The sequence below is a fragment of the Hypomesus nipponensis genome, chromosome 26 (genome assembly GCF_054491055.1).
Source record: "Hypomesus nipponensis isolate SF chromosome 26, ASM5449105v1, whole genome shotgun sequence".
NCBI lineage: Eukaryota > Metazoa > Chordata > Actinopteri > Osmeriformes > Osmeridae > Hypomesus > Hypomesus nipponensis.
Window position 1 is genome coordinate 10837126 of NC_140386.1, and position 25375 is coordinate 10862500.

The 25375-nt window shown below is 53.4% G+C and overlaps 3 protein-coding genes across 3 annotated transcripts in view; 1 reads left to right on the plus strand and 2 right to left on the minus strand.

Annotated features, from left to right (window-relative positions):
• The first annotated feature begins 226 nt into the window (after positions 1–226).
• On the plus strand, positions 227–4291 carry uhmk1 (U2AF homology motif (UHM) kinase 1). Its single transcript, XM_084692239.1, has 8 exons — positions 227–666; positions 883–1205; positions 1282–1524; positions 1707–1801; positions 2056–2132; positions 2368–2466; positions 2588–2676; positions 3301–4291. The coding sequence occupies exons 1-8, from the start codon at positions 408–410 to the stop codon at positions 3445–3447; spliced, it is 1332 nt and encodes a 443-aa protein (XP_084548365.1). The 5' UTR covers positions 227–407; the 3' UTR covers positions 3448–4291.
• A 925-nt stretch (positions 4292–5216) lies between these two features.
• On the minus strand, positions 5217–16797 carry pfas (phosphoribosylformylglycinamidine synthase). Its single transcript, XM_084693078.1, has 27 exons — positions 16425–16797; positions 15276–15398; positions 15016–15151; positions 14597–14931; positions 13926–14031; positions 13672–13812; positions 13376–13500; positions 12034–12162; positions 11824–11952; positions 10947–11075; positions 10713–10786; positions 10454–10610; positions 10290–10351; positions 10011–10172; positions 9672–9908; positions 9327–9557; positions 8270–8450; positions 8091–8174; positions 7627–7782; positions 7386–7505; positions 7090–7235; positions 6786–6990; positions 6468–6553; positions 6263–6374; positions 6030–6179; positions 5786–5926; positions 5217–5695 (listed from the first exon to the last, which is right to left on the minus strand). The coding sequence occupies exons 2-27, from the start codon at positions 15394–15396 to the stop codon at positions 5391–5393; spliced, it is 3960 nt and encodes a 1319-aa protein (XP_084549204.1). The 5' UTR covers positions 15397–15398; positions 16425–16797; the 3' UTR covers positions 5217–5390.
• A 74-nt stretch (positions 16798–16871) lies between these two features.
• ipo13b (importin 13b) overlaps positions 16872–25375 on the minus strand; it is a 20733-nt gene continuing 12229 nt past the window's right edge. The window contains exons 13-22 of the mRNA XM_084692957.1: positions 25078–25230; positions 24476–24556; positions 24236–24373; positions 23521–23617; positions 20907–20959; positions 19544–19610; positions 19391–19449; positions 19177–19266; positions 18775–18956; positions 16872–18652 (exon numbers count right to left, since the gene is read on the minus strand). Of these exons, the coding sequence (XP_084549083.1) occupies positions 18556–18652; positions 18775–18956; positions 19177–19266; positions 19391–19449; positions 19544–19610; positions 20907–20959; positions 23521–23617; positions 24236–24373; positions 24476–24556; positions 25078–25230 (1017 nt within the window). The 3' untranslated portion in view covers positions 16872–18555. The remainder of the gene's footprint in view (positions 18653–18774; positions 18957–19176; positions 19267–19390; positions 19450–19543; positions 19611–20906; positions 20960–23520; positions 23618–24235; positions 24374–24475; positions 24557–25077; positions 25231–25375) is intronic.

Here is a 25375-nt window from a genome sequence, read left to right on the forward strand (position 1 = left end):
GGTTAGGCTTCATTGAATCTCCCTGTAGTTTTTGTGCTGAACGAGTGGGAGAAATATGTATTCTCTGAGGCACATTTGGAGATTAAACAGTTAGTCAAGAAACGGCCAAGGAAAAACGCAATACTAATCTGAGAGCAGATGATATTCCCACGATTTTTGTGCATCGTCAAAAATATAAGGGACGCTGCACCTTTAAAAGTGCATCACACAATACGGTGTTTCTGCCGTAACCGTAGTACTAGTATTATTGCTGCTAACTTCCGGAAACTCTTCGATCCGTCCATGATCCACCATTGCGGCAAAAATGGTCCATTGTAGCGAACGGAGATGACGAGACTCTCTCTTCATGGCTCTAACGGGGCAATAACTTCGTTTTAATATCGAAACAGTCTTGAAAATAATCTGATATGTCAGCCGCAACGAGTACAGCTACATCAGGAAACGTAGACCACGTAATGAAACCGGTCCTGTTTGAAATATTCGGAGAGATCTGGAATGTACAAGCTCGTCTGGGCCAAGGAGTCTCGGCCTCTGTTTACAAGGTAAGCTCTGGAAGAGCGAGCACCGCGGCGGTCAAGGAGTTCCAGGCCGACATTCAAGGTGGGGATTACGGCTACCATAAAGAGAGGTCCGTACTGGAGGACATTCAAGGACACAAAAACATCGGTAAACTATGGCTAGAACAATTCAAGACGGTCAGAAGTTTGAAAGCCAAGCCTTGGCTTGTTTAATAAGCTGCGACATAAATCAGCGTCTCATTATGTTATAAATGGATACATCTGATACTACACTTGTTATCAGGTTGTCGATATAGCATGCTGAACTTGCCGTGTAACAACAAAACTATAATACCGATGTCAGTGTTATTCTTCCTGTTTACAGTGACGCTGTATGGCGTGTTCACCAATCACAGCAGTGTTGGCGTGGCGACGCGCTGTCTCCTTCTGGAGCTGCTGGACGTGAGCGTGTCTGAGCTGCTGGTCCAGGGTGGCGGGCAGGGGGGCGACCAGGGGGGCCGGGGGCGGCAGGGCCACTCCATGTGGCTGATCCAGCACTGTGCCAGGGATGTGCTGGAGGCACTGGGGTTCCTCCACAGGGAGGGCTACGTCCACGCCGACCTCAAACCACGCAACATCCTCTGGTGCGCTGACGACGAGTGCTTCAAACTCATTGACTTTGGACTCAGCTTCAAGGAGGGAAACCAGGTAAGGAGAGGGGAGGGGGGAGACAAGAGCGGGAGGAGGAGAGGGCTGTTCCTCCTAACTGTGTGTCTGTCTCCAGGATGTGAAGTACATCCAGACAGACGGTTACCGCGCCCCAGAAGCTGAACATCAGAACCTGCTGGCCCAGGGGGCACTGGAGGGGGCTGAGGTGCTGGACCAGGGGGCACTGGAGGGGGCTGAGGGGCTGGAGGGGGCCCAGGGCTGCAGCACGGCTGTGGATCTGTGGAGTCTGGGGGTGATCCTGCTGGAGATGCTGTCGGGGGTCAAGCTGAAGGAGACCCTTCGCTCACAGCAGTGGAAGGTACTGGAACACTCTGGAACACTCAGCCACTGACATGACGTTCTGGAACACTCAGACACTGACATGACGTTCTGGAACACTCAGCCACTGACATGACCATCTGTTCACTTGCATATTGTATCCATGACGACATGCTGATAGGGCTGGGTATGGTACATGTACAGTGTTCTCTGTCTCTGCAGGACAGCAGTGCAGCGATCATCGACCACCTGTTTGCCAGCAGCAGCGCAGCCTGTCCTGCCATCCCTGTGTACCACCTCAGAGACCTCATCAAGAGGTAGACACTGAACACACACCATCCCTGTGTACCACCTCAGAGACCTCATCAAGAGGTAGACACTGAACACACACCTGGACACACACCTGGACACACACTCTGAACACACACTCTGAACACACACCTGGACACACACCTGGACACACACCTGGACACACACCTGTTCACACACCTGTTCACACACCTGGACAGGTGTGCTGATCCTGCATGCTGGAGGCGTCAGCGCTCACTGTCCTCCTCCCTCCCTCCTGCAGCATGCTGCTCCAGAGCCCTGAGAGCAGAGCCACTGCAGAGAGCGCCCTGCTCAACCCCTTCTTCAGCATCCCCTTCGGTCAGTGGGAATGATACACACACACACACACACACACACACGGCCACAGCCATACACACACACACGTGAGCACACGCACACACAAAAAGTCCAAATCAAAGTCCACCCTGTGGGGGAATGCCTCATTTCAGCCAGATGATAGCTGGATCACAGTATTCCCATCTCTCACGTTGAAAGGAGAATGTAAACGGTGTGTGTGACTGTGTGTGTGTGTGACTGTGTGTGTGTGCTCCAGCTCCACACATCGAGGACCTGGTCCTGCTAGCCTCTCCTGTGCTCCGTCTGCTCAACCTCATAGACGACAGCCACCTGCACAACGAGGAGGAATACGAAGGCAAGTCTCTCTCTGGTCTGTCTTCAGTCTCTAGTCTCTCTATAAACTACCTGTTGGATCACATCAGCCGTGTGTGTGGAGGAAAGCGCACAGTGCTGTCAGCATGTTGGTGTGTGTGCAGATATCTTGGAGGACATGAAGGAGGAGTGCCAGAAGTATGGATCTGTGGTGTCCCTGCTCATCCCCAAGGAGAACCCAGGCAAAGGCCAGGTGACTGACTCTGACCCCATCATCTGTACCCCCACCTGACCCTATCTAACCCTACCTACCCCCTGACCCCACCCCCTGACCCTACCCCCTGACCCTACTTACCCCCTGACCCCACCCCCTGACCCTACCCCCTGACCCTACCTACCCCCTGACCCCACCCCCTGACCCTACCCCCTGACCCTACCCCCTGACCCTACCCCCTGACCCCATCATCTGTACCCCCACCTGACCCTATCTAACCCTACCTACCCCCTGACCCCATCATCTGTACCCCCACCTGACCCTATCTAACCCTACCTACCCCCTGACCCTACCCCCTGACCCCACCCCCTGACCCTACCCCCTGACCCTACCCCCTGACCCCACCCCCTGACCCTACCCCCTGACCCCACCCCCTGACCCCACCCCCTGACCCTACCCCCTGACCCTACCCCCTGACCCTACCCCCTACCCTACCCCCTGACCCCACCCCCTGACCCCACCCCCTGACCCCATCATCTCTACCCCCACCTGACCCTACCCCCTGACCCTACCCCCTGACCCCACCCCCTGACCCCACCCCCTGACCCCACCCCCTGACCCCATCATCTGTACCCCCAGCTGACTCAGGTGTGTCCTCCTCAGGTGTTTGTGGAGTACACCAACGCCAGCGAGTCCAAGGAAGCTCAGAGGCTGCTCACAGGAAGGACCTTCGACGGGAAGTTTGTGGTGGCAACGTTCTACCCCCTGAGTGCTTACAAGAGGGGCTACCTCTACCAGACAGTCCTGTGAAGACTGTCACACACACACACACACAGTCCTCTCCAGGCTCTGTCAGCTACAGACATGGTTCACTCCAAATGGTGTTCTAACAGATGAACATGCGCCAGTGTTTTAATATTACAGTGTGTAAATGTTAGTGTGTCGAATGTTAAGGGGTGTTAAAGCTCTGACTGCCGTTTATGATGATGATGGTGTGTGTGTAGATAGGCCTACGTGCTTTTACCTGGTAGCACTTATGCCTGTTATGCTAATGTTTGTAGCAGCTACGGCTAAATGCTCATTTGTGTAGCAGCTACGGCTAAATGCTCATTTGTGTAGCAGCAACGGCTAAATGCTCTTGTTTGTAGCAGCTACGGCAAATTCTGATGCATGTAGCAGGTGTGAGGCAGGACTAGCTACCTCTGTTGTTGTGTAGCATGAGTGTCAATGAAGCTTGTGTTGTCTGACCCTCTGCTGTCGGAGGTGTCTGATCCGGCGCTTCATCATCACGTTGCTGCATCACAAAACAAGCACAAGCCCTTTATTATGCTGATGGATGTGCCATTGTAGCCTAGTCTCACTATCATGATGTGAATGATCCCAAACCCTACTGTGACTAAGTAGCGGTGCTTCTTGTTCCCTGGCAGGCCAAGCTGGTTAAATTAACATGGCACTCGTTGGCCGTAAGTTTGTCTCGTCCTGAAATACCAGATACGTTTTTTGTATATATATTTTTTCTTCCCTCCATCTCTTGAAACTTGAATTCCCCCTTCATAATAAGGGCGTCCATGTGTAAAATATGATGTTCTGTGCGTCTGACACCACTTTCATTCTGTAAAAAAAAAAGGTTTACTGTGCCGTGACTGTCATCAAAGCCTCTGTGATTATTAGGAGATAAGATGCCACACAGCGAGAGCTACACACTGCAGTTGTACTCAACACAGCCTCTGGTGGCTAAAATAATGTCTATAGGCTATTAGATATTATTTTATAATACATTTTCTCCACTCTACCTGCACTAATTTTACAATGGGAAAGCGACACTAATATCCACAGTCAGTTTCAATAGGCACATTTGAACATAATCACTTATTAACATGTTAAATAAGCTATATCCACTATTATACTCACTACCTATCCTTACTATTCTACTGTCTAAGAATATAGGGCATTCCATTGCTTAGTGACCAGGGGGTAATGAGACACACTCACACAACACTGCATAGTCAGAACTGGGAACTTGTCCTAGTAGCTAGGTCAGAGGTCATGATGTGTGGCTTGGCAGTGGGAGGTCAGAGGTCATGTTTGGTGTGCGTCAGGTGAGGGAGCTGAGCCACCTGTTCAGAGAGCCAGACAGACCGACCGGAGCGCACGGTGCTGAGGGACATCACACTGCCTGATGGGGGGGGCTGCTGGGGGGGCCTGGTGGGGGGGCTGCTGGGGGGGGGGCCTGGTGGTGGGGGGGCCTGCTGGGGGGGGGGCCTGCTGGGGGGGGGGCCTGGTGGGGGGGCCTCCTGGTGGGGGGGCCTGGTGGGGGGGCCTGGTGGGGGGGCCTGGTGGGGGGGCCTGGTGGGGGCGCTGCTGTTGCTCACCTGCCTCGTTAACATCAACCAGCAGATGGCGCCAGACAAGACCTCAGCCCCCAGGAGGGGGGTAGCGAGGCCGTAGGGTAGCGGGGCTGCGAGGCAGCGGGTAGCGAGGCTGCAGGGAACCAGCCTCAGCACACCTGGACTCTCACCTGGACTCTCTCTCCCCTGCTGGAAACACCAGCCTGTAAATGAATGGACTTAACGACTGTCTACTTGTATAAAGGTTATTTATTATGTGAATCATGCGTGTTCTACAGAATCATGTCACCGCAACACGGATCCCAGGCAGGGAGACAGACAGACCAGGTGTGTGTGTGTGTGTGTGTGAGGGCCAGGTGAGCCAGGCCTCAGGTGTGTGTGTGTGAGGGCGAGGTGAGCCAGGCCTCAGGATGCGGTCCATGCTGCAGCGTTCCTGAACATGCGCATCCAGGGGGAGGGGGTGAGGGAGGCCCGCAGCCCCCGGGGGGCCCAGGGCCACTGCCAGCCCAGTGTGCAGCGCTCTGGGTGGGGCATCATGGCCAGGTGGCGGCCGTCCTTGGAGCTCAGCCCGGCCACGCCCTCGGGGGAGCCGTTGGGGTTCAGGGGGTACTCCTCAGTGGGGAGGCCCTGGTCGTCTAGGTAACGCAGGGGCGCCAGGGAGCTGGAGAGGAGGCGGTCCTGGGACCGGAGGGAACGGAACTGGACCTGACCTGGAGGAGGAGGGGGGAGGGTCTGTAAAGGTGTGTAAGGGTGTAGAGGTGTGTAAAGGTGTAGAGGTGTGTAGAGGTAGCTGGTCCTACCCTCTCCATGGGCGAGCCACACCCCCAGCGCTGAGCCCTCCATGCCCCTCAGCCAGACACAGGGGGACGACTGGACACCAACACTCACAAACCTGGACTCAAACCTGCCAGACTGGTTAGGGCCCAGCACCACCTCAGGGTCTGCACACACACACACACACACACACAGACACACACACAGACACACACTTAGGGTAACAGTAATCATAGAGTAGAGACACTTCCCCCTCCTCCCCTCTCTTACCTCCCCCCTCCTCCCCCTCTCCCACCCAGCCCAGCAGGGCTAGGAGCTGGCATCCGTTGCACACGCCCAGACTCAGCGTATCGTCACGGCGACGGAAGCGCTCGAATTCCGTCCTGGCGTTGTTGTTGTACATCACAGTAGCAGCCCAGCCTGGGCGAGAGACATAGACACAGCACGTGTGAGCATCGGAGAGAGGAGAGCGTTTGTATGTGTGTGTGTGTGTGTGTGTGTACCTTTAGCTGAGCCCAGCACATCAGCGTAGCTGAATCCTCCTACAAACACAAGCACCTTGAAGAGCTGCAGCCCGAACCCTGAACACAGGTCCTGCATGGTGACATCCCACACCTGCACAGACACACACACACACACACACACAGTGGTGAGCATGCAAGTTGAACACACAATTGTTGTTCATTCTGTGTTAGTGAGTGTGTTCACCTCAAAGCCAGCCATGTGGAGAGACACAGCCATCTCCCTGTCCCCGTTACTGCCCTCCTCCCTCACCACAGCCACGCGAGGCTGTCCTGAACACACACACACACACACACACACACACAGTTAAACATGAGGCTTCCATCAGCAAGTCCTGATAGGTTGGGATCATTAGCATGGTGTTGACCCTCTCTGATAGGTTGGGGTCAGTAGCATGGTGTTGACCCTCTCTGATAGGTTGGGGTCAGTAGCATGGTGTTGACCCTCTCTGATAGGTTGGGGTCAGTAGCATGGGGCTAGGGTTAGGGGTGTCGACCCTCTCACCCTGGATGACAGCAGGGATCTCGGCAGGGTCAAAGGTCAGGTGGAAGTAGGGCTGCGTCCTGCGCCCTAGCCCCGCCTCTTCCTGTGACACGCACGCTGGCTCTGCCTGGAGCCGCTCCAGCTGGAAGCTGGTGCTTTCCCACAATGCCCTGAGGCTGGGCAGGGACTCCCACAGTACCTCCTGTCCATCCACACAAACTCTGACCTGAAGAAGAAGAGCTGTATGATGGGGCTGTCTGTGTCTGCGTGTGAATGTGTGTGGTTAGGTGAATGTGTGTGTGTCTGGTGTGTGTGTGTGGCTCACCTTGGCCTCCGGGCCCAGCCCCACACAGCAGCCGATGCTGTGGCAGGTGAGGCCAGCCTGGAGGTACCTCTGCTTCACCTCCTGCTCCTGCCCCCGGCACACCTCCAGCACCAGACCCAGCTCCTCGCTGAACAGCAGCTCCAGCACTGGGGGGGGAAACAGCTTCTAGTGACACTAGAAAACCAACCATGTCTGTCCACTTCTACAACCTGGAGCTTCCTGAGATTCCTCCGCAAAGAAGGAAGACCCATGAATAAAATGCACAATAATAATATGATTGTTATTGATCTGCTCACCTCCCACCCCTCCAGACACCAGGTCCACCTCTATCCCACGATTTCCTGCAAACGCCATCTCCAGCAGACAGGAAATGAGGCCGCCATCGCTGATGTCATGTCCTGCACTCAGCAGGCGGTCTGCAGCACAAACACAGCTGTTCTCATATGCACCAATCACTTTCACCTGGGTGGTGATTGGCCAGTGTAGCAGGTGGGTGGTGATTGGCCAGTGGAGCAGGTGGGTGGAGGGTGTACTCACCCTGTAGGAGGGTCTGGGTGGTGTTGAAGCAGGCTTGCAGCAGCAGGGGCTGGTCGAGGTCAGGGGTCGTGTCTCCCAGCTGGCCGTAACACTGAGCCAGAGCAGACCCACCCAGACGCTGCTGACCAGGGGTGACCGGGACCCACAGCAGCACGCCTGCACACACACACACATATATAGACACATGAGAGAGACAGAGAGACAGAGACACAGAGACACAGAGACACAGAGAGAGAGAGAGAGACAGAGAGACAGAGAGACAGAGAGACAGAGAGAGACAGAGAGAGAGACAGAGACAGAGACACAGAGAGACAGAGAGAGAGACAGAGACAGAGAGAGAGAGAGAGAGAGAGAGAGAGAGAGAGAGAGAGAGAGAGAGAGAGAGACAGAGACAGAGACAGAGAGACAGAGACAGAGATATAGAGATGCAGTGTTAACTGCATATGTGTGAATGGTGTGTGTACCTTGGCCGTCAGGGTCTTCCAGGTCGGGGGTCACGGTGGCTGTGATGTCAGGACACACAGCGTACGCTGAGATGACCAGAGACCCTGGAACACACACACACAGGAAATGGATACCACACACACAGGAACTGGATACCACACACACTGGAAATGGATACCACACACACACTCCCTCGTACCTGGAGCTTTGACGGTCTCCATGCCAACCCTGGCGGCCATGCTGAGGGAGTCCTTCCCGCCGTCCACGGCGACGCCCAGCTGACCCATGACCTCACACATGGCCTGACACGCCTCCCACAGACACGCCCCCTCCCCTGGGAGCTTAGCGGCCCACATCCAGTTACCACTGCACTTCACATCCTACACACACACACACACATCCAGTTACCACTGCACTTCACATCCTACACACACACACATCCAGTTACCACTGCACTTCACATCCTACACACACACACATCCAGTTACCACTGCACTTCACATCCTACACACACACACATCCAGTTACCACTGCACTTTACATCCTACACACACACACACACATCCAGTTACCACTGCACTTCACATCCTACACACACACACATCCAGTTACCACTGCACTTCACATCCTACACACACACACATCCAGTTACCACTGCACTTTACATTCTACACACACACACACATCCAGTTACCACTGCACTTTACATCCTACACACACACACACATCCAGTTACCACTGCACTTCACATCCTACACACACACACACATCCAGTTACCACTGCACTTCACATCCTACACACACACACACATCCAGTTACCACTGCACTTCACATCCTACACACACACACACATCCAGTTACCACTGCACTTCACATCCTACACACACACACACACACACATCCAGTTACCACTGCACTTCACATCCTACACACACACACACACACACATCCAGTTACCACTGCACTTCACATCCTACACACACACATCCAGTTACCGCTGCGCTTCACATCCTACACACACACACATCCAGTTACCACTGCACTTCACATCCTACACACACACACACACACACACACATCCAGTTACCACTGCACTTCACATCCTACAGACACACACATCCAGTTACCACTGCACTTCACATCCTACACACACACACACACACACATCCAGTTACCACTGCGCTTCACATCCTACACACACACACATCCAGTTACCGCTGCGCTTCACATCCTACACACACCCCCCCCCAGGTACCTTCAGGTCTGTGACTCTAGCGAACACTAGATTAGTCAGCGCCTCCCCCACCGCCATGCGAGCTCCCGCCCCTGGAGAAACCAGGCCCTTGATTGGCTGCTCGCCGATGGCGGTCGCCGCCCCCTGCAGGCCGAACGGAGACAGAGCCACGACGGCCACATCAGCCAATGGGGTGTGGAGAGGACCCACGCACTGTTGCTGGGCAACCAGGCCCGTCACCGAGCGATCCACCTGAGGACCAACAGAGTGAAACTAAGTATTTGTACTTTATCACTTTCCATCTCTGCCACATACACACACACATAACGTATACCCCCTCAGACACCTCACCCAGACCCCCCCTACCTTGTTGGTGAGGTAGCGCTTGGAGGCGACTGCGGGCAGACGGAGAACCCTCTCCAGGGCCTGTCTGACTGTCAGGCCTGCAGGCAGCTGCAGGGCCTGCAGGGCGGCGCCCACGCGCTCAACATCAAACTGCTTCTGGGGCATCTTCCCCAGGACCCAGTCCAGCTGCAGGTCTACAGGACAGCGCCCCCTGCTGGCCTGCTCCACACCGCCGCCCACATCATCCACCAGCACCATCTGCAGGAAGACACACACACACACAGGATAAGGATGAGAGTGAGGATAAGAGTGAAGGACAGGAGTGATGAGGGCGTGGATGAGGGCGTGGATGAAGCCTACCTTGCCGTCTCCAGTGATGTGTCCTACAAAGTCCACAGGACACTTCTCCCTGTGGCAGGCTCGCTCCAGGAAGGAGCGGTCTGCTGGGCGCAGCAGCAGGGCGTTGCTCTCCTGATACTCAGCCCCCCACAGCTCCAACACACTCAGGGTGGGGTCTCCTCTCTGACACACACACACACACACACCATGAGCCTTCAGGGCAGGTCAGAGAGAGGTCGTTGTGCCAGAAGGCGTCCGTGGGGGTTCACAGGTGAGAGAGGTGCATTGTGGGAGCTTCACCTTGAACCTGCTGGAGTAGATGATCGCTCCTGCTGGATCACTCAGCTCCTTCAGAACGTTACCTGAACACACACACACACACACCTCAGTTACACACAGCAGCTATAACTCTACTACTTGACAGGTACGTATACACGTATACACTAGCCCCTCCCCATTTCTACCGTTGCCCCCGGCGCCCTGGTCGTGGATGCTGCAGATGGGGTTCCCGCCCCCCCTCTCCAGACACGCCCTCACAGCTCTGTTCATCTTCTGTTCCATCTCTGCATCGCCCCGCTGGACCGCGCCCAGGTCCCTGGAGCTGGAGTTATCCCCCTGCACCTGCACACACACACAGGCAGACACACACAGGTAGGCGCACACATGCCACATTCATTAGCATCAGTGAACGACTGACTATTTAGTTAATATTAGTGTGTGTACCTGTATGGAAGACGCTGCCCCTCCTCCTACTCCGATACGGTAAACAGGACCGCCCAGCTTCACCACCTCCATACCTGAGTTAGCACAACGCTAGCATGAGTCAGCACAACGCTAGCATGAGTCAGCACAACGCTAGCATGAGTCAGCACAACGCTAGCATGAGTCAGCACAACGCTAGCATGAGTCAGCACAACGCTAGCATCTCCGATCTACACACACACACTCTCATCATACCCTTCTCAGGCTCCTCCTTCTTCACATGAGCGTCTTCGATGGCGCCCAACCCGCCACTGAACATGATTGGTTTAATCCACTCTCGCCGCTCCCCATTGGCCAACCGCATGCCAAACGACCGTGCAAAGCCTGGACACAGATGTTGTTATCTACCTGCTAGGACCTGACTGGTGTGTTGTTATCTACCTGCTAGGACCTGACCGGTGTGTTGTTATCTACCTGCCAGGACCTGACTGGTGTGTCGTTATCTACCTGCTAGGACCTGACTGGTGTGTTGTTATCTACCTGCCAGGACCTGACTGGTGTGTCGTTATCTACCTGCTAGGACCTGACTGGTGTGTTGTTATGTACCTGCCAGGACCTGACTGGTGTGTTGTTATCTACCTGCTAGGACTGACCGGTGTGTTGTTATCTACCTGCTAGGACCTGACCGGTGTGTTGTTATCTACCTGCTAGGACCTGACTGGTGTGTTGTTATGTACCTGCCAGGACCTGACTGGTGTGTTGTTATCTACCTGCTAGGACTGACCGGTGTGTTGTTATCTACCTGCTAGGACCTGACTGGTGTGTTGTTATGTACCTGCCAGGACCTGACTGGTGTGTTGTTATCTACCTGCCAGGACCTGACTGGTGTGTTGTTATCTACCTGCCAGGACCTGACTGGTGTGTTGTTATCTACCTGCCAGGACCTGACTGGTGTGTTGTTATCTACCTGCCAGGACCTGACTGGTGTGTTGTTATCTACCTGCCAGGACCTGACTGGTGTGTTGTTATGTACCTGCCAGGACCTGACTGGTGTGTTGTTATCTACCTGCCAGGACCTGACTGGTGTGTTGTTATCTACCTGCCAGGACCTGACTGGTGTGTTGTTATCTACCTGCTAGGACCGGCTCTCCAAACTTGTTCCCGTAGTCGGAGGCCCCGTTGCTGGCCTCGATGGCCACCTGCAGGGGGGGAGCGAAGCTGGAGGGGTACTCCTCCTGCCCCTCCCAGGGGAGACTGTAACCTGGGGGAGGGGGAGGGGCTTAACACACAACACTATGGTGATGGACTTGACTGACAGACACATGACCTCAGGTGACCTCACCAGGTATGTGCAGGTTGCCAAAGCAGTATCCGGCTGTTCCAGCGATGACGTGCCCCCCCCTGCCGGCACTCTGCACGTCCCGGATCCTCCCCCCCGTCCCCGTGGTCGCACCGCTGAACGGGGCCACGCCTGCGGGGTTACCACAGTTACCCTGCGGCTACCACAATCTGCTATGTGTGTGTGTAGGTGTGTGTGTGCGTGTAGGTGTGTGTGTGTAAGTGTGTGTGTGTAGGTGTGTGTGTGTAGGTGTGTGTGTAGGTGTGTGTACCAGTAGGGAAGTTGTGTGTGTAGGTGTGTGTGTGTGTGTGTGTAGGTGTGTGTGTGTGTGTGTGTGTGTAGGTGTGTGTGTGTAGGTGTGTGTACCAGTAGGGAAGTTGTGTGTGTAGGTGTGTGTGTGTGTAGGTGTGTGTGTGTGTGCGTAGGTGTGTGTGTGTGTGTAGGTGTGTGTGTGTGTGTAGGTGTGTGTGTACCAGTAGGGAAGTTGTGTGTGTGTAGGTGTGTAGGTGTGTGTGTGTGTAGGTGTGTGTGTGTACGTGTGTGTGTGTAGGTGTGTGTACCAGTAGGGAAGTTGTGTGTGTAGGTGTGTGTGTGTGTGTAGGTGTGTGTGTAGGTGTGTGTACCAGTAGGGAAGTTGTGTGTGTGTGTGTGTGTGTGTGTGTAGGTGTGTGTGTGTAGGTGTGTGTACCAGTAGGGAAGTTGTGTGTGTAGGTGTGTGTGTGTGTGTGTGTGTAGGTGTGTGTGTAGGTGTGTGTGTGTGTGTAGGTGTGTGTGTGTGTGTAGGTGTGTGTGTGTAGGTGTGTGTGTGTAGGTGTGTGTGTGTGTAGGTGTGTGTGTGTGTGTAGGTGTGTGTACCAGTAGGGAAGTTGTGTGTGTAGGTGTGTGTGTGTAGGTGTGTGTGTGTAGGTGTGTGTGTGTGTAGGTGTGTGTGTAGGTGTGTGTACCAGTAGGGAAGTTGTGTGTGTAGGTGTGTGTGTGTAGGTGTGTGTAGGTGTGTGTGTGTAGGTGTGTGTAGGTGTGTGTAGGTGTGTGTAGGTGTGTGTGTGTGTGTGTAGGTGTGTGTGTGTGTGTGTAGGTGTGTGTGTGTGTGTAGGTGTGTGTGTGTGTGTGTAGGTGTGTGTGTGTGTGTGTAGGTGTGTGTGTGTGTGTAGGTGTGTGTGTGTGTGTAGGTGTGTGTAGGTGTGTGTAGGTGTGTGTAGGTGTGTGTGTGTGTAGGTGTGTGTGTAGGTGTGTGTGTGTGTGTAGGTGTGTGTAGGTGTGTAGGTGTGTGTGTAGGTGTGTGTGTGTAGGTGTGTGTGTGTGTGTGTGTGTAGGTGTGTGTGTGTGTGTGTGTAGGTGTGTGTACCAGTAGGGAAGTTGTGTGTCTCTGCGGTGAAGATGACGTGTCTGCAGGAGCTCCTGGTCTGGTATCTGCTGGCTTCAGAGGGATCTCTGGGATACACACACTCTACCTGCACCCCCGTGATGCCACTACACACACACACACACACACACACACACACGCGCGCGCGCGCCAGAGCTACAATAATACATCATCTCAACAGCATAACAAATGACATCATGATATTAATGGAACCTTCCCCTGGTTGTAACCTGGGTTACAATATCAACTCAACTCCAGAGCGTCGGTAACAACCTTACCTGCTGTTGTCACAGAACTTGATGATGTTGTTCTGGTTGCTATGGAGCTGCGTATCCATGATACGGCTGAACAGGGTTCCCTCCTGCTCCTGCCCGTCAATCACCATGCGCCCGCGGAAGAACCAATGACGGCTGTGTTCACTGAGGGGGGCGGGACCAAGAGGGAATCAGGACACTTCCTCCAACACACCTGCAGGCCTGCTGCCACACACACACACACACCTGCAGGCCTGCTGCCACACACACACACACACCTGTTGGACTGAGCCAAGTCGAAACACTCCACGCTCGTGGGGTTCCTGCTGAGGCTGTGGAACAGAGATGTGTAGTAGTCCAAGTCCCAGGAGTCAAACGCCAGACCTGCACACACACACACACGCACGCACACACACACACACACACACACACACACACACACACACACACACACACACACACACACACACACACACACACACACACACACACACACAGTGTAATTAGGAGGCAGAAGACACACATGATGCTGTAGTAACACATGACCAGAGACCAGGCCAGTCCTGTGACTCAAAGCATCTCAGCAATTATGTTACTTACACATCATGTGACCAGTCTGTTCCCCCTCCTCCCCCTCCCCCTCCCCTCCACCCAGGACAGACAGAAGATACTCACCTAAGGAAGCAGGACTACAACAGAGACCACAGAGACAGGGATGAAAAGGGAGAGAGAGAGAGAGAGAGAGAGAGTGAAACTGGAGGGCTGTAGTTAGTGTCAGGACAGACTAGATGAGGAACAGTCAGGCAGGACAGCAGAACACGTCTGTTTAATATTCGTCAGAATCAAGAGCTTGATGAGTTTAGTTGTGTGTAAGTCGCAATCATGGAGGTTTACCTCTAAACTGAATATCATTTAGTTTACAGTTTTGGAGATCATGTCGTCCTCTCACCAAGCTCCTCGTTCACCGTCTCCAAGGCAACACGACCCTTCCCTAGGATGTCGACCTCAAACACCTCCTGGGGTCTGGTTTCCACGGCGAAGGAGGTTATGGGATGTGGGTAGATGCACTCCGTCATGCTGTCGTACAGAACACCCAGGATCTTCTCCACAGCGTCTTCCAGAAGGTTCTCCCTGGGTTCTGGAGGGTTCTCCCTGGGTTGTGGAGGGTCCCGTGCGAGCGTGAACAGCAGGCGGCGGGACAGCTCCACCCTGGTCACGGCACTCAGCCCAACGCTCCGGCAGATGGACACGGCGTTGGTGGACCACGCAGTGGAGAAGTTCAGCCTGCAGGGGGCAGTAGCATCAGCCTGGGGCTGGATACTGGATGTGTGTGTGTGTGTGTGTGTAAACTGTATGTGTGTTAGATACCTGGGTCCAATTTCGACCAGCCTCCCTCCTCGCCCCCCCTCCAGGTGAGGCTGGTCAGACAGCTGTTCTGTCTGCAGGGGGGGGCGGAACAGCCACTGCAGCACCTCCGTCTGCTCTGGAGACAGGTTCCCTGGCCCTGGGGGAGGAGAGGAGGGGCTGAGGCCCTCAGGGTACACGCTACCATCTCCTCAACTCCTGTCACCTCCACACTTCTCCTCCCTCTCTCCTCTCCTCCCCCCCCCCGCCCCCCTCCTCCTTACCTGTCAGCTCCACGTTGTAACAAAGCTCCATGATGATTGACAGGTCAGGATGCTGAATGGCTGCCTGCCGTAAGACCCGCCCCCTCTCCAGCTCCTTCCTATAGAATCTCACTACAACCATGACTGGGAGGGGAGGGAGGGGGAGAGAGATGGGGGGAGGGAGGAGGAGAGAGATAGGGGAGGGGGGGGGAAGAGAGGACATAGAATAGAGTTATAAGAACCAGCCTGTGTTTGACCTCTCACCCTGGGTAAAGTTCAGGAACTTGCAAAAGCTGATACAACTGCAGCAGTGATAGATCCTAGTCTGCTCATCAGTGCGGGACTGTGCTTCCTCAGAACAGTAACTCGACCCTAGCCTGTATCAATAACATACCCGCACTCTACTACGCAATACCGTACGTTAGAATACCTGAGGTGAAAATACTTTAAAGTGCGCTTGGTAAATACAGCCCCGTCAACGAGTCTGATCCTTGATTTACTCTGTACTTTGCTGTGCTTTCTATATGCACTGTTTGTATGGATTCATTGGACTATTTGTTCTTTGTATCTGAATTTAGCGTCTGCTAAATTGAGATAAAGAAGTAATGTTGCGTAAACGCCTGGCAGAACGAGTCCAGTTTTAACCTGCGCGATCACAGGTCACAGCAGGTCACCGCGTAACTTTGACAAGACTCAAAAGTTTTTCACACTGTTACACACACACTGGCAATCTTGATTATGAACAAGCTGCATCACAACACAAGGCACACACACACATTGTCACACACTAGCGATAGCACTAGCTAGGAGCTTCTAAATACATCACGCGTGCTTAGTTAAAACTTGATTAGGTTTCGGGTTGATGATAAGATTAGGCTACTTGATGTTGAAACTGTGCGATGCTTCATCTGGGATAGACAAGTAAAAAGACACTTTCCACACGACCGACACAGACGGACATTCCTAAAGGATTCTTTTATGCAAAACTCAGCATGATACATTACACAGATGCGCTGCGGCGGCCAGTAAGATGTCCAAGTTAATCATGTTAATCAGTTGCTAACTTCGCTAACTACGACATTAGCCGAGCTAGCGTGCAACAGTTTATTTTAGCCACTTACTGTTGCAACTGAAAAGATTCCTAACGACACGTTCAGCTAAGAATCTTACCTTTATCTGGACAACGCAGGAGACGAATGAAGCTGGTGGATAGAAACTTTCTCTCTCCGGTGTAACCACCGACCGAATGAGTGAAACAACCCCCCCACGTGTCTGTGGACGGCGTCTGAGCCACTAGCGCGCAAGCGCAGCATTCAATCTGGTGATTTGATTAAGTTTATGGCATCTTCTTCAGCTCCATATTCGCCGCTCACATTTAGCATTTTAACAAACTTACGTTTTAGTAACTTGACTACCTGAACAGGTATTCTTCATGGTTTGCTCTTAATGGACAACTATCTTGTCAGAAACACTTCCGTTGATCTTTAATAAACCAAGCTAAGACACAGAACCAAATGTCGCAGACCTGTGTTATACCGAAATCGGTGACCTATAGAAAACTGACCAGTTCTAACGGCGGGAGAGGAGTGGACAGACAAACAAAGACGTGAACATGCGCAGTCTTAGATATATTTAATAAATTAAAACAAGTACAAAAAAGAAACAATGTACATCCCCCCCTCCTGCAGCTGGCATCAAGGTGCTTATCAGCTCCAGATACAGGCAGTGTCACACACTCACAGTAGGTACTAACCCCCCAAACACACACACACACACACCAAGCTACATGTCTGCAAGTCCTGGGAACAAAGTAGATGGAGATGATGGTGATGAAGAGGAGACAGATTCTACCAGCCCCCTGGTGAAACATTCTGCTTCCTTCCTGTCCATTGAGGGAGGAGCTTCTCTTTCGGGGGGGCCCGGTCAGGGGGGGCCCGGTCAGGGGGGGCCCGGTCAAGGGGGGCCCGATCAGGGGGGCCCAGTCAGGGGGGGCCCGGTCAGGGGGGCCCAGTCAGGGGGGGCCCGGTCAGGGGGGGCCCAGTCAGGGGGGGCCCAGTCAGGGGGGCCCGGTCAGGGGGGGCCCGGTCAGGGGGGCCCGGTCAGGGGGGCCCGGTTAGGGGGGGCGGTCAGAGGGGTTTGGACTAAGTGACGCTGCACAATTCAGTAGGTCCAACATTAGTGCACTCAACAAAGGAGGAAGAGGGAACTGTCCTCACAGACACACACACTCACACACACATGCATACACACACACACACATACACACACACACAACCACATGCTTTGCACAGGCACACAAAAGTTCTGTATAATGACTGTTCATACACACAACATGATTAGTAAGTTTGCACAATAACAGTGATGGTGCTGTTTACAGTTACCTAGTGTGAGTGTGTGTGTGTGTGTGTGTGTGTGAGTGAGTGTGTGTGAGTGTGTGTGTGAGTGTGTGTGTGTGTGTGTGTGTGTCGCTCTATTTCAGTCTGGTGGGTTAACCAGTAACTCCCTCATCCCCTCGAAGGCAAATATCAAAACGTAAAAAAAAGACTAATTCACAGAACGTTCCACGATAACTGGGCGGGGCCTGGAGCAGGGGGCGGGGCCTGGAGAGAAAGGGGAGGGGCCGGGAGGATGCCAGGTGAATATGCGTCTTCAGATCCTTCATCTCCTCTCTCTTCTCCTCCCTAGCTCCCCACGCTTCAATAGGATATATATATGTAGACATATGTGTTTATATATATATATATATATTTCTGATAAGTTTCCATTTGGAAAGACTAAACGAGGGGTCAGCTAGCTGTGGAGACAGAAGCAGGTACAACACCCAGACAGGAAGACAGGAACAGGAGAGAGGTATTAACAGAGAGCATGCTGGGAGTCGCAGTCCTGGAAAGAGGTTCTCCACTACAGGGAATAGACTACAACTGCAATGGTGAGACAGAGAGACAGAAGAGAGAGCGATAGAGAGAGATACAGAGAAAGAGACAGAAAGAGAGAGCGATAGAGAGAGATACAGAGAAAGAGACAGAAAGAGAGAGCGATAGAGAGAGATACAGAGAGAGACAGAAAGAGAGAGCGATAGACAGAGAGAAAGCACAGCCTTCCTCAGGTTTTTTTTACTGACAGCTTCTCCTCCAATGAGAGGCTAGGGGTATGATCCTATTTAGCCAATAGCAGGAGATAACTTGTTTCAGATCGTCCAATGACAACTCCAGTGTTGGGGCTCGTGGGAACAGTAGTGCTGGAGGCTGTGGCTGATTGGCTGTGAGCACGTAGAGGTTATGGCAGGGTCAGGGGTCAGGGGTCAGTACTCGGCTGCATATTCTGTCCCATGCAGACCTCTGCACACCAGCGTGAACTCCTTCACTATGTCCTTCACTCTCCTTTTGTTTACTCGCTCTCTGCAGGAGGGAGGGAGAGGGAGGAGAGGGAGGGAGGGAGGGAGGGGAAGGAGGAGACGTCGCTTAGAGACAGACAAACGTATGTGTTACCTGAGTATCTGCTGTGTGAAGGTGTGTGTTACCTGAGTATCTGCTGTGTGAAGGTGTCTTTCTGCTCGCAGGTGAGGCGTGTGGAGGGGAAGCCAGGTGCCTGCAGTACCTCCTTCAGCCACACGGTGAGCAAAGAGAAGCAGTGCTTGTTCAGGGAGAACAGCACCTCCGCAAACTGGTCCATCAAACCCCGGGAAGACCCGCCTCCAATACCCTGGGAGGGGAGGGTACACACACAGAGATCTACTCACCTGCCTCCTATACCCTGGGAGGGGAGGGTACACACACGAGATCTACTCACCTGCCTCCTATACCCTGGGAGGGGAGGGTACACACACAGAGATCTACTCACCTGCCTCCTATACCCTGGGAGGGGGTACATCCATGTGTGTGTATGTGTGTGTATGTGTGTGTATGTGTGTGTGTGCTCTCACCTCCAGCAGGGCCTGCACCAGCAGCTTCCCCTGCACCTGCATCACCCTGGCCACCGGGGGCACATCTGAGCAGCGAGCCAGGAACTCAGTCTGAACACACACACACACAAATTATACACACATCACACATACAGAGACAAACACACCCCTCAACATGACCTCACAGCAGTAAGAACGCATATGCCTTATTCTTAGTGTGTGTGTGTGAACTCACAAAGAACAGGCATGTAGACTTGACAGTCGGAGCCTCAGGGAACTTGAGAGACAGAACTCCTGCGGAGAGAGAGAGATCAGGACCACCACCGGGGGGGGTGGAGAGGTGTGGTTACCCACCACCAGGGGGGGGTGGAGAGGTGTGGTTACCTACCACAGTGGAACACTGCTTTCACATCCAGACTCTCAGACAGGAACAAGTCTGGCTTCCGCTTCAAAGCCTAGAAACAGAAAGAGACATGAAGGAGGAGTTATGGAGGCCTCCCCCCTGGTGTACACCCCCTAGCTCCTCCCCCTACACCCCCTAGCTCCTCCCCCTACACCCCCTAGCTCCTCCCCCCTACACCCCCTAGCTCCTCCCCCTAAACCCCCTAGCTCTTCCCCCTAACCCCCCTAGCTCCTCCCCCCTACACCCATCGCTCCTCCCCCTACACCCTTAGCTCCTCCCCCCTACACCCCCTACCTCTAGCTGTAACAGATTGGACCACCAGAATTCTACCCTGCTTCTCTGCCAACTACAACCCTATGCATACATCCATACTCCCCAATGACAAACTTATCAGGTATAACAAAAATAATCAAACATTGAAAATTATTTCAAACTCAAGTGGAACTAAAGGCAATGATGGTTTTTAAAATGTTTGACATTGTACAGCTGTTCCCTTTTCTGTCTGTTCACCTGGTTGATTGGCTTGTGGATACAACACAGGTCTGACCAACATGTACGGACAAATAGAATACAACTGATGCTACGAGAATGAACTCATTTAGGATGGAGGAGAGGAGAGAGGGTTAGAGGTCAGATCTATCCACAGATAGATAACAAAGGAAGAAGAATGAGAAAGAACAAAATTTAAAAATAAAAAACAGGGCAGCCAATTCGTCTGAATTTATTAATTAATTCAATATTAATTAATTTTTTAAGGCTCTTGATTGGCTAAGGGTTTGGATGACCTCAGAGAAGGGGCAGAGCTCAGGGATTGTAACCAAGGTAACCATCTCTCTGATGGTCTGCTCCAGTCCCCCCCCCCACGTCTCTGATGGTCTGCTCCAGTCCCCCCCCCCACGTCTCTGATGGTCTGCTCCAGTCCCCCCCCCCACGTCTCTGATGGTCTGCTCCAGCCCACCCCGGTCTCTCTGATGGTCTGCTCCAGCCCCCTCCCCCACGTCTCTGATGGTCTGCTCCAGCCCACCCCGGTCTCTCTGATGGTCTGCTCCAGCCCCCTCCCCCACGTCCCTGATGGTCTGCTCCAGCCCCCCCGGTCTCTCTGATGGTCTCCTCCAGTTGTCCCCCCCTCACCCCCCCTCTCTGATGGTCTGCTCCGCCCCCCCCCCCCCCAGGTATCTCTGATGGTCTGCTCCAGCCCCCCCCCCCTTATCTCTGATGGTCTGCTCCAGAGCCCAGCCAATACACAGGGTCGCCCTGAGACCCAGGAACAGAGATATATAGGGACAGGACAATAGGAGAGAGAGAGAGAGAAACCCAAAGTGAATGAAATAAGAAACCAAAAACACACCTGAGCTTGGAGTTGCATAAATGAATCAACAATATCAGGATGATCCCTGGGTCCTAAAATATAATAAAGATGAAACTTAAGAAATCATATGAATAATATACAAACAGCAACTGAACAGATTCAACAGTCATGTGGAAATAAAACAACATAAAAGATCTCATTGAAATAATTTCACACGTGAGTAAGAGAGGAGGAGGAGGAGCCTGGGGGAAACTAAAGAGGAAGACGACAGCATGTTGGAGGAAAACAGAAACAAGAGAAAACAAAAAACCTGGAGATGTGGGCGTGGCCCCCAGGACTAGCCCCGCCCCCCTAGACAATCCCCACCCCATACTAGCCCCGCCCCCAGAACTAGCCCCAACCCCAGCATTAGCCCCGCCCCCAGAACTAGCCCCAACCCCAGCATTAGCCCCGCCCCCAGAACTAGCCCCAACCCCAGCATTAGCCCCGCCCCTCCACGATCCAGCCCCACCCACTGGGTCTAACCCTGCCCCAAATCTCACCCAGGTACTAGATCCAAACCCAGGTACTAGGGTTAGTCCCAGGTACTAGATCCAAACCCAGGTACTAGATCCAAACCCAGGTACTAGGGTTAGTCCCAGGTACTAGATCCAAACCCAGGTACTAGATCCAAACCCAGGTACTAGGGCTAGTCCCAGGTACTAGATCCAAACCCAGGTACTAGGGTTAGTCCCAGGTACTAGATCCAAACCCAGGTACTAGGGTTAGTCCCAGGTACTAGATCCAAACCCAGGTACTAGATCCAAACCCAGGTACTAGATCCAAACCCAGGTACTAGATCCAAACCCAGGTACTAGGCCTAGGGCTAGTCCCAGGTACTAGATCCAAACCCAGGTACTAGATCCAAACCCAGGTACTAGATCCAAACCCAGGTACTAGGGCTAGTCCCAGGTACTAGATCCAAACCCAGGTACTAGGGTTAGTCCCAGGTACTAGATCCAAACCCAGGTACTAGGGTTAGTCCCAGGTACTAGATCCAAACCCAGGTACTAGGGTTAGTCCCAGGTACTAGATCCAAACCCAGGTACTAGGGCTAGTCCCAGGTACTAGATCCAAACCCAGGTACTAGGGCTAGTCCCAGGTACTAGATCCAAACCCAGGTACTAGGGCTAGTCCCAGGTACTAGATCCAAACCCAGGTACTAGGGCTAGTCCCAGGTACTAGATCCAAACCCAGGTACTAGGCCTAGGGCTAGTCCCAGGTACTAGGGTTAGTCCCAGGTACTAGATCCAAACCCAGGTACTAGGCCTAGGGCTAGTCCCAGGTACTAGATCCAAACCCAGGTACTAGGCCTAGGGTTAGTCCCAGGTACTAGATCCAAACCCAGGTACTAGGGCTAGTCCCAGGTACTAGATCCAAACCCAGGTACTAGGGTTAGTCCCAGGTACTAGATCCAAACCCAGGTACTAGGGTTAGTCCCAGGTACTAGATCCAAACCCAGGTACTAGGGTTAGTCCCAGGTACTAGATCCAAACCCAGGTACTAGGGTTAGTCCCAGGTACTAGATCCAAACCCAGGTACTAGGGTTAGTCCCAGGTACTAGATCCAAACCCAGGTACTAGATCCAAACCCAGGTACTAGGGCTAGTCCCAGGTACTAGATCCAAACCCAGGTACTAGGGTTAGTCCCAGGTACTAGATCCAAACCCAGGTACTAGGGTTAGTCCCAGGTACTAGATCCAAACCCAGGTACTAGGGCTAGGGCTAGTCCCAGGTACTAGATCCAAACCCAGGTACTAGGGTTAGTCCCAGGTACTAGATCCAAACCCAGGTACTAGGCCTAGGGCTAGTCCCAGGTACTAGATCCAAACCCAGGTACTAGGGTTAGTCCCAGGTACTAGATCCAAACCCAGGTACTAGGGTTAGGGTTAGTCCCAGGTACTAGATCCAAACCCAGGTACTAGGGTTAGTCCCAGGTACTAGATCCAAACCCAGGTACTAGGGTTAGTCCCAGGTACTAGATCCAAACCCAGGTACTAGGGTTAGTCCCAGGTACTAGATCCAAACCCAGGTACTAGGCACCCATCCCATACGGTCAGTTGCCATAGCAACTACCACGGTTGGTGTCGGTTGTAGGGGAGGAACTACAACCGACACCAATCCTGCTCTGAAGACACCTGCTCAGAGAGAGTTAGCAGGGGGAGGAGGTAGGAGACAGGGGGAGGAGGTAGGAGACAGGGGAAGGAGGTAGGAGACAGGGGGAGGAGGTAGGAGACTGGGAGAAAAGGTTAGGAGACAGGGAGAGGAGACAGGAGGAGGTAGGAGACAGGTAAAGTATGGTAGGTGAGAAAGACAGGTAGTCAGACAGACAGATAGACAGGCAGTCAGACAGCTACAGTAGGTCTCCATGTCTGCAATACAGGACTGTTACAGTATGTTAACCATGTAAAAAGCTACTTTATTCATATGAACAATATTCTTAAGGGAATTTGATCGTTCTTCTTGACGACAGTATGGTAGCACAGACCCGACCAGGGGGAATTCAGGTGACAACACAGATAATATCAGTCTTAATCAATACTTTCAAAACCCCAAAGACCCAGTAAAGTCCCCCGGTACCCCCCCCCCCTCCACTGGCTCTGATGACCTCATACCTTGCTGGAAGATAGAGAGGGTTACCGAGGTAACCAGCTCAAACAGAGCTTTGATGGGAGGGAAGTGATCAGTCTCACTGGCAAAGATGTGCACCATCTGAAAAACAGACACATGTAGTCCTGGAGGGGGGTGGACCTGGCGTGTGTGTGTGTGTGTGTACCTGGTGTGTGTGTGTGTGTGTACCTGGTGTGTGTGTGTGTGTGTACCTGGTGTGTGTGTGTGTGTGTGTGTACCTGGTGTGTGTGTGTGTACCTGGTGTGTGTGTGTGTGTGTGTACCTGGCGTGTGTGTGTGTACCTGGCGTGTGTGTGTGTGTACCTGGCGTGTGTGTGTGTGTGTGTACCTGGCGTGTGTGTGTGTGTGTGTGTACCTGGCGTGTGTGTGTGTGTACCTGGCGTGTGTGTGTGTACCTGGTGTGTGTGTGTGTGTGTGTGTACCTGGCGTGTGTGTGTGTACCTGGCGTGTGTGTGTGTACCTGGCGTGTGTGTGTGTACCTGGCGTGTGTGTGTGTGTGTGTGTGTGTGTACCTGGCGTGTGTGTGTGTGTGTGTGTACCTGGCGTGTGTGTGTGTGTACCTGCGGTGTGTGTGTGTACCTGGCGTGAGTGTGTGTGTGTGTGTACCTGGCGTGTGTGTGTGTGTGTGTGTACCTGGCGTGTGTGTGTGTGTGTACCTGGCGTGTGTGTGTGTGTGTACCTGGCGTGTGTGTGTGTGTACCTGGCGTGTGAGGTCCAGGGCAGAGGCTTGGGGGATGGTGCTGTACATCTGACCCAGCATGCTGCTCAGCTGAGCCACCATGGGGGCAAAGTCATGCAGAAGAGTCTTCACCGAGCGCTCGAAGATCGCACACACAGCCTGAATCAGGGTTCCACAGGCACAGATCACACATATATCAAGTGTGTGTGTGTGTGTGTGAGGGTGTGTGTGTGTGTGTGTGTGTGTGTGTGTGTGTCTCACCTCCACCACTTGAGAGTCGTTGAGCCACTGGCTGAGGATGGTCTGGATGAGAGCAAACAGCTGCTGTAACACCACCACCACCTGAGGAGAGAGGGTAGAGAGAGGGTCAGCACCACCACCACCTGAGGAGAGAGGGTAGAGAGAGGGTCAGCACCACCACCACCTGAGGAGAGAGGGTAGAGAGAGGGTCAGCACCACCACCACCTGAGGAGAGAGGGTAGAGAGAGGGTCAGCACCACCACCACCTGAGGAGAGAGGGTAGAGAGAGGGTCAGCACCACCACCACCTGAGGAGAGAGGGTAGAGAGAGGGTCAGCACCACCACCACCTGAGGAGAGAGGGTAGAGAGAGGGTCAGCACCACCACCACCTGAGGAGAGAGGGTAGAGAGAGGGTCAGCACCACCACCACCTGAGGAGAGAGGGTAGAGAGAGGGTCAGCACCACCACCACCTGAGGAGAGAGGGTAGAGAGAGGGTAGAGAGAGGGTCAGAGAGAGGGTCAGAGAGAGGGTCAGAGAGAGGGTCAGAGAGAGGGTCAGCACTGACCAGCACCACCACCATGATGGTTTTGATGGTGATGATGCTGGTGATGAAGGCTCTTACCGGGTTGGGTCCGGGGGGGGGCGGGGTGGTTTTGATGGGGGGTGCGGTGCCCTCTCCTGATTGGTCGTCCTGCTTGCTGATGTCCAGCGTGGTGAACAGGTTGGACAACAGGCCCAGGATGTGGAGGATGGCCAGCTTGTTTGAGGGGTTAGGCTGCAAACACACACACACACACAGAGACAGTTAGGGCGTGGTGTGTGTGTCTGTGTGTGTGAAGGCATGGTGTGTGAGTGTGACATTGGATTACAGAGATAAATTAAAGGCAGGTCTCAAGTCTGAAATGTGTTATTTTATATAG